Raw genomic sequence first — 8,776 nt, 5'->3', positions numbered from 1 at the left:
TATATATATATATATTACACACACACACACACACACACACACACACACACACACACACACACACACACACACACACACACACACACACACACACACACACACACACACGCACGCACGCACCATACACGTGTATGTATTCCATGGAATATTTTTTATAGAATCAGTTTTTTGCAATATTGGTTAAGTTTCAGCATTAGACATAGTATACATAAATGTACTCTAATTGTCAAAAAAATTTCACATTGTTTTTGCAGATAGGCCTAAGGCAAAATAAGAAAAATAAAGAAATTAGTGTGACAGCTAGTATCATCTGAATGATGTACAGAAAGCGTTTGTTGTTCTCATGGTCTTTGAAAGTGCAAAACTCTGTGATAATGGACGACTTGTGATGATTATATACATATAAGAAAACAGAAAAATAACATCCATATATAGTTTAAATAATACTTTGAGAGAAGAAGGGAATTCCTTGTGGTTAGTTTATTTTTTTGATCATCATTTTTGGCTATGCACTGAAGCTCGTGTCAGGAGGGCACACGGAAGCGTTGAGGACCTAAGTCAAGCAACTATCCCCACCTCGAACGTCATACCAGCGCCGCACCTCAGCAAAGTGGTATTGTCATGAGGTGCCACGGCGTGTCTGGGTATGTGGCACGATGTGTCTCTGTAATGCTCGTCTCTGTCTTTAAAGCAAGCACGGCCTTCGGAACTGGTGAGTAAGATTTAAATATATGTGATGTTCTTGGTGGGGAGTTTCGCTGGGCCTTCAAAGTTGAGATCTGTCACTCTCGGTCTGATCTTATTTGTTTTAAAGGCTTTATAATTATAATTATAATTACGGCTTTATAATTTATAATTACGGCTTTATAATTTATAATTACGGCTTTATAATTTATAATTTATAATTACGGCTTTATAATTTATAATTTATAATTACGGCTTTATAATTTATGATTACGGCTTTATAATTTTCTCCTCAGCCCTTTTTTCTCCCATTCCCTCGTCTCCCGACCTTCCTTCCTTTCTTCTCTCTCTCTCTATCTCTCCCTCCCTCCCTCCCTCCCCCTCTCTCTCTCTCTCTCTCTCTCTCTCTCTCTCTCTCTCTCTCTCTCTCTCTCCTCTCTCTCTCTCTCTCTCTCTCCCTCTCTCTCTCTCTATGGCTTTTTCTGTCTTCCCTCTCACTCGCTTTCTTTCTCTCTCTCTCTCTCTCGCTTTCTCTCTCTCTCTCTCTCTCTCTCTTTCTCTTTCTCTCTCTCTCTCTCTCTCTCTCTCTTTTAACCTTTATTTCAGGTGTAACAAGAGAGTACATTTACAAAACTTTGCCAAAGCTTTAACATATTACACGATAAACTATCTGTGGCAAGCACTCTAAAAGTGAACATTAAAATGACAACGAAACTCTCTCTCTCTCACTCCTTCTCTCTCTCTCTCTCTCTCTCTCTCTCTCTCTCTCTCTCTCTCTCTCTCTCTCTCTCTCTCTCTCTCTTTCTCTCTCTCTCTCTTTCTCTCGGGCTTCAGAACCCTATTACAATGGCTAGCAGGGGTAGTTATAATTGTATGATGGCTTGACTCTTTATTAATGAAGAGTGCAACACAAGGGAACACACGAGACAATGTCTATGGGTAAAGCGGTGAGCGCGGGGTCACGTCTCAGGTCAACCCGCCCTGAGGGCGGAGGCTAGGCCTCCCTTACCATGTCGGGCGCTGGGCACAAACTGTCTAAGCTAGGTCATCCTCTGTATAAGTAGTAAGTATCCCCCGAACACGTGGTGTGGAAGGAATAGTGAGACAGCTGGGGGGAAATGTATGAACAGCTGCCAGAGATATGGGGGGAGGTGAGGTCTGTTAAAGACCCTCCACATCCTATATTGCTCAGCCACCTACTCATGCCTCGATCTTGAGGCACCTCAGATTTGCCTCAAGGGTGACCTAACTTGGCTGGTCACCTCGTTCTTGCGTGCGTTGTCCTGGTGCATCTTTGTGGCTGCTTGTCCCTGTCGTCCTCTTCTTCCAGGTCCTTGGTGTAATCTGTCCATCCTCGACATCCACACATCCCCGAAGGTCTCACACAGGTCCTCCTTGACTTCGGATTCATCTAGACTTCCTCGTAGTCCTTGTTCAGGCCTAACTCGGCGGCGTCCTCGTCCACACGTCCTCAAAGATCTCGTCCAGGTCCTTCTCGGCTGCATGCTTGTCCTCATATCCTCGTAATCTTCATCTGGATCTATGGGCATCTGGGCAGGAGGTGTCCTCTTCGGTATCTCAGAGTGGCTGATACCTGCGCTGACGAGCTCCTGCAGTTTAACTGGATCTGCGGTGTCCAGATGGGCGGCGCCCATTCACAGCATTCTGGGGCGACTGGTACCTGCACTAACGAGTTCCTGGTCCTTTGCTGGATCTACGGGCAGGCGATGCCCTTCACATCATGGGGCAGCTTAATACCTGCTCTGATGAACATTTTGTTTCACAGGCTTCTGGCGATCTTTCGATGACGTCCTTCCCACAGCATCCTAAGGTGACCGTTTCTTCAGCAAGGTCCTCCTTCGGTGCCATATCGGTTATCGTCAGTCCGAGAAAAAGAAAGGCAACAGAGAAAGTGGGTGTTAAGTACCACTAGCTGGATATTTATTTAAGTTTGCAGTTTTTAATGTTCGTGTTTAATTTATTTTCGTCTTTTTTTTTTCGTTTTGTGTTTTACTTAACAAAGATAAAGAAGAAAATAAGAGAGGGAGATGTCAGTAGTGATCTGGCTTGAACTACCAACCATCTCTGATAGATATGAGAGTAGATAAGGGAAATGACAACAGAAATCCGCAAGGATTTGCTTGAACCAGTTGTTGTCACACAGAGAAGAAACAAATGTAAAATCATGTACGAGTCACTCGTCACAACTGACAAAATTGCGGGCTAAAGAGGTACACCATAGATCTTTATGCCGGCACTACGACAGCAACAAACCCTATTAATGAAAAGGTTTCAGTGTCTTTTGTTCTGCATGGATGAGTGAGTGAGTGAGTAAGTGTGTAAGGGTGCATGTGTGTGTGTATGAGTGACAGCGAGCGTAAATGAGAGTGAAAGCGACCTCACACAGGAAAGGTATCACAAACACGAAGATTGACGTTCACTATAACAAAACTGAAATAAATTAGCAATGCTAGTTATATAAAATTATTTCAACTACCACATTGAATTCAACATTTAATGATATGCAACAGAATGTACGCATTAATAAATGGTGACGTGAAAAAAATATTCGCAAGTTTTTTAGCAAACAAATCTTCTCAGGGTCAGAAATTCTGAACTGCTGAGGTAGCCATGTCTAGCTATGCGGGAGGGATCCTATACCTAAAATGCCATATATTGAAGCGAACTGAGCCAGGAATATCTATAAATAACCTGCTCTTTCCTGAGTATCTGTGATGGGTGCTTGTGACATTCCCTATGGGTATCTAACTTATCACAAATCACACGATTGCTTGGGATATACCCAAAACATGCAAGCGAGTGAGAAGGGTGAAAAGGATGTGATTAATAAGCGAATAATTATTCTAGCATAAACCCTAGTCCTACATTAATTAATGGACATAACTGCAGGTCACACCAAATCGAAAATTGCCGATCGAACGAATAACTTTGTTTTTACATGTACCTACATAGATCTATTAGGCGATTTACGCAACCCTGGGATATATCAGTCATACCTGTGCACTATGATATGGGGGAAGATCCTACGATATACTCAAAATAATAAATTTATATAAAATCCAGTTAGAAGCTCCATTCAAGCGCCGATGGAATGTGTCACCAATGAGCAATGTAACGGTGCTATGGTTAATCCCCAAGATGTCAACAAAACATCAACAACCAAATTACGGTAAAAATGAGCGGTCCTCTCTTGACCCTTTCCACATCTCAACCGACCGGAAGGGAGAAAGAAAGTGCGGTCAGGTCAAGACAGGAAAACACAAGAGGAGAAATAAATAGACTGGTATTCGTGATAAAGATAAAATTGCAAATGCATTAAAGTCGTAGCAGTTGAAACAATATAAATCTCTAATAACCGAGAAAAATTAATTAACTACTTAACTAACGAATGATATTCTTGTTTGTTGACCACATACCGTGATCACACAGTAATGTGATCTGAGGTCAAAAGAATAGATTGAGAATGTGCCATTTGCTGTCTATTAGCATTTTTACCCAACAAAACCAACAGCTTAACACATTTATGGGAGAGGAAGGAAGGGAAAAGTACTCACGTGGTTTTGTAAACATGGTATTCGGGAGTAGTCGAGCGTTTTTTCTTCGGAGGATGTGTGTTTGTGTTGAGAGCCCAGAGGACGCAACGGCTCTGCTGCTACCAGTTATAATGAGTTCAACACCCTATTACAATGACTTTGCAGGAGTAATCAATGTACTTACGACTCACAACACAAGTAAGGGAATACATGACTATGTCTAGGTAAAAGCGATGCGCGGGGTCGAGATGACCCACGCATGGTGACCGCTGAGCATGGACTGTCTAAGCTAGATCATCCTCGGTATAAGAAGTGAGCGTCCCCCGAACACATGATGTGGAAGGAATAGAGAGACAGCTGGGGGGAAAGTATGGGTAAAGTCAACGGTCACGTCTGTTAATGACCCTCCATATCGTATACTCTCTCTCTCTCGCTTTTTCTTTCTTCTCTGTCTGTCTGTCTGTCTCTCTCTCTCTCTCTCTCTCTCTCTCTCTCTCTTCTCTCTCTCTCTCTCTCTCTCTCTCTCTCTCTCTCTCTCTTCTCTCTCTCTCTCTCTCTCTCTCTCTCTCTCTCTCTCTCTCTCTCTCTCTCTCTCTCTCTCTCTCTCTCTCTCTCTCTCTCTCTCTCTTCTCTCGCTCTCTCTGTCTTTCTCTCTCACTTATTCTTTCTCTATCTCTCTATCTCTCTCTTCCTCTCTTCTCTCACTCGCTTTCTCTCTCTTGCTTTCTACTCTCTCTCTCGCTCGTTTCTCTCTCTCTCTTGCTCGCTTTCTCTCTCTCACTTGCTTTCTATCTCTCTCTCTCTCTCTCTCTTCTCTCTCTCTCCTCTCTCTCTCTCTCCTCTCTCTCTCTCTCTCTCTCTCTCTCTCTCTCTCTCTCTCTCTCTCTCTCTTCTTTTCTCTCTCACTTTCTTTCTTCTCTCTCTCTCTCTCTCTCTCTCTCTCTCTCCCGCTTTTCTTTTCTCTCTCTCTCTCTCTCCTTCTCTCTCTCTTGCTCGCTTTCTCTCTCTCTCTTTTTCTTTCTCCTTTCTCTCACTCGCTTTTTTTCTCTTCTCTCTCTCTCTCTTTTTCTCTCTTTTGCTTTTTCTTTCTTCTCTCTCCCCCCCCTCTCTCTCTCACTTATTCTTTCTTCTCTCTATCTCTCTCTCTCTCGCTTTCTCTCTCTCGGTTTTTCTTCTCTCTCTCTCTCTCTCTCTCTCTCTCTCTCTCTCTCTCTCTCTCTCTCTCTCTCTCTCTCTCTCTCTCTCTCTCTCTCTCTCTCTACACGCTTTTTCTTTCTTCTCTCTCTCTCTCTCTTTGTAAGAGTTTATAAGAGCTCTGGTGCAGTGGCTTTCAGGGATAGTTATAGTTGTTATACGGCTTGACTCTTTATTGCTAAGAGTACAGCACAGTAAGGGAACACACGAGCCGATGTCTATGGGTAAAGCGGTAAGCGCGGGGTCACGTGTCAGGCCAACCCTTCCTGAAGGCGAAGGATGGCTCAACCTTACCACACCGGGCGCTAGGCACAAACTGTCAGGTCAGGTAAGGTCAGGTAACATCGTCATCTACGCCCTCACTGAGTCGATGGTTCCAATTGGACTTGGAGCCACGTGGTAAACAGCCACGTGGTCTACTGGGAAAATGGCTTACAGAAATAGGTTTATGTATATGCCATATTGCTCGGCCACCTACTCACGCCTTGCCCTCAAGACGCCTTAGATTTGCCTCAAGTGTGACCTAACTTGGCTGGTCATCTCGTTCTCGCATGTGTTGTCCTGGTGCATCTTCGTGGCTGCTCGTCCCTGTCGGGCACTAGGCACGAACTATCGTCCTCTTCTTCCTGGTCCTCGGTGTAATCTGTCCGTCCTCGACGTCCACATGTCCTCGAACATCTCGCACAGGTCCTCCTTGACTTTGAATTCATCTAGACTTCATCGTAGTCCTTGTCCAGGCTTAGCTCGGCGGCGTCCTCGTCTACACGTCCTCACAGATCTCGTCCAGGTACTTCTCGGCTGCATGCTCGTCCTCATGTCCTCGTAATCTTCATCTGGATCTACGGGCGTCCAGGCAGGGGGCGGCATCTCAGGGCGGCTGATCCTGTGCTGATGAGCTCCTGGAGTTGACTGGATCTGCGGTCGTCCAGGTGGGCAGCACTCATCCGCAGCATCCTGGGGTGACTGGTACCTGCACTGGTGAGTTCCTGGTCCTTCGCTGAATCTACAGGTGTCTCGCCAGGCGGGGCCCATCCACTACATCATGGGATGGCTTAACACCTACTCTGACAAACATCCTGGTCCGCAGACTTCTGGCGATCTTCCGGTGACGTCCATCCCACAGCATCCTAAGGTGACCGGTTCTGCAGCAGGGTCCTCCTTTGGTGCCGCGTCGGTCATCGTCGGTCCGACTGCTATATATAGTCGGGGAACCAGATCATACATGTAAGGGCCAGATAGTAAGAGAACAAGAAAAGCAACGGAGAAGAGTGTTAAGTACCACTAGTCGGTTATTTATATTACGACTATCACGCCAATAGGCGTGCCCGTCGGAACGGGTCCGGTAACGTCACGCGTTTGCAGTTTTTAATGTTCGTTTTTAATTCATTTTCGTCTTTTTTTTCGTTTGTGTTTTATTTCACAAAGATCAAGAAGAAGATAGGAGAGGGAGACGTCAGTAGCGATCCTTTGCTTTTTCTCTCTTCTCTCTCTCTCTCTCTCTCTCTCTCTCTCTCTCTCTCTCTCTCTCTCTCTCTCCTCGCTTTTTCTCTCTTCTCTCTCTCTCTCTCTCTCTCTCTCTTCTCTCTCTGTCTCTCTCCTTCTCTCTCTCTCTCTCTCTCTCTTTCTCTCGTTTTCTCTCTCTCTCTCTCTCTCTTTCTCTCTCTCTCTCTCTCTCTCTCTCTCTGTACAATATAGCAGACGGGACTGGTGACCTCACCTCACTTCCCCCATGCTTCCTCCAGCTGCGTCTATCATATCCGGCAGCTGGAACGGTCACTACTTATACCGAGGATGACCAAGGCCTCAGAGAGTTTGTGTCCAACGCGTGTGTTCGCCCCTTTACTTGTGTTGTGAATCGCAACTATGTGACTACCATTGCAGTTAACCAATACATGTCTAAGAAAACAAAACCACGTAAGTACATGTTCGGGCCCCCTTTTCTTATTTTTTTCCCTTTCCTTCTCCCATAAATGTGTTAAGTGGTTGTTTTTTTGGGTAAAAAGTGCTAAATGACTGCAAATGGCACGTTCTCACACTGTTCTTTTGACCTCAGATCGCATTTACCGTGTGATCGCGGTATGTGGTCAACAAACATGAATATCGTTCATTAGTTAAGTAGTTAATTAATTTCTCTCGTTTTTAGAGATTTTTGTTGTTTCAACTGCAACAAATTTAACGCATTTGTGATCTTATCTTATCACGAATATCATTCCATTTTATCTCGTTCCTCCCCTCGCCCCGACCTGACCTCGCTTTCTCTTTTCCCGGTCGGTGGCAACGTGGAAAAGGTCAAGAGATGACCGCTAATTCCTGTAATTTGGTTGTTGTTTTTTAACACCTAGGGGATTAACTGTAGCACTGTTACATTGCTTATTGGTGACACGTTCTATCGGCACTAGAACGGAGCGTGTAACGCATTTTCATTAAAATTTATTATTTTGAATATAACTAGGATCTTCCCCCATATCATAGTGCACAGGATTGCCCAATATTACCCCGGGGTTGCGGAAACGCCTAATAGATCTGCGGTCTGACGTTCGAGGAAGGTACAGGTAAAACTGAAGTTATTCGTTCGATCGGCAACTTTGAGTTGGTGTGACCCGCTGTTACGTCTGTTAATTAATGCAGGACTAAGGTTTAAGCTAGAATATTATTAATCACACCCTTCTCACCCTCTTGAAGTTGCTTGCATGTTTTGGGTAATTCCCAGGCAATCATGTGAATCGTAGATATCCGTAGGGAATGTCACGAGCGCCCATCACAGATACGCAGAAAAAAGCAGGTTATTCTTAGATTTTCCTGGCTCTGTTCACTTCAGTGTACAGCATTTTGCTATGCTTCCTCCAGCTGCTTGTATCATATCCGGCAGTAGGAATGGTCTCTACTTATACAGAGGATGACCTAAGCCTGGACTATATGAAGTCTAACATGCATGGCTAGACATGGCTACCTCGGCAATTCATATTTTCCAACCCCGTGAAGATTTGCTTGCTAAATAGTTTGTGAATATTTTTTTCATGTCACCATTCATTCATGTGCACATTTTGTTGCATATCATTAAATGTTGAATTCAGTGTGGTAGTTGAAAGAATTTTATATAGCTAGCATTGCTTATTTATCTCAGTTTGTAATGTTGAATGTTAATATTCGTGTTTGTGATTCATTCTCTGTGTGGGGTCACTCATTTTCACTCATTCATGCTTGCTGACATTTATTTCTTCTCTGTGTTACGACAATTGGTTCGAGTAAATCCTTGCGGATTGCTGTTGTCATTTCCCTTATCTACTCTCATATCTATCAGAGATGGTTAGTAGTTCAAGTCAGGTTCATGCGGATCGCTACTG

General features: G+C 44.2%; 1 protein-coding gene across 1 annotated transcript in view; it reads left to right on the top strand.

Moving 5' to 3' along the window:
* The first annotated feature begins 266 nt into the window (after positions 1 to 266).
* LOC119576314 (zwei Ig domain protein zig-8-like) overlaps positions 267 to 8,776 on the top strand; it is a 46,288-nt gene continuing 37,778 nt past the window's right edge. Inside the window, exon 1 of the mRNA XM_037923935.1 lies at positions 267 to 712. Within this exon, the coding sequence (XP_037779863.1) occupies positions 622 to 712 (91 nt within the window). The 5' untranslated portion in view covers positions 267 to 621. The remainder of the gene's footprint in view (positions 713 to 8,776) is intronic.

This window comes from Penaeus monodon, chromosome 8 (genome assembly GCF_015228065.2).
Source record: "Penaeus monodon isolate SGIC_2016 chromosome 8, NSTDA_Pmon_1, whole genome shotgun sequence".
Lineage (NCBI taxonomy): Eukaryota > Metazoa > Arthropoda > Malacostraca > Decapoda > Penaeidae > Penaeus > Penaeus monodon.
The sequence above is the reverse complement of the archived record's forward strand: the minus strand, read 5'-3'. Positions and strand labels throughout refer to the sequence as shown.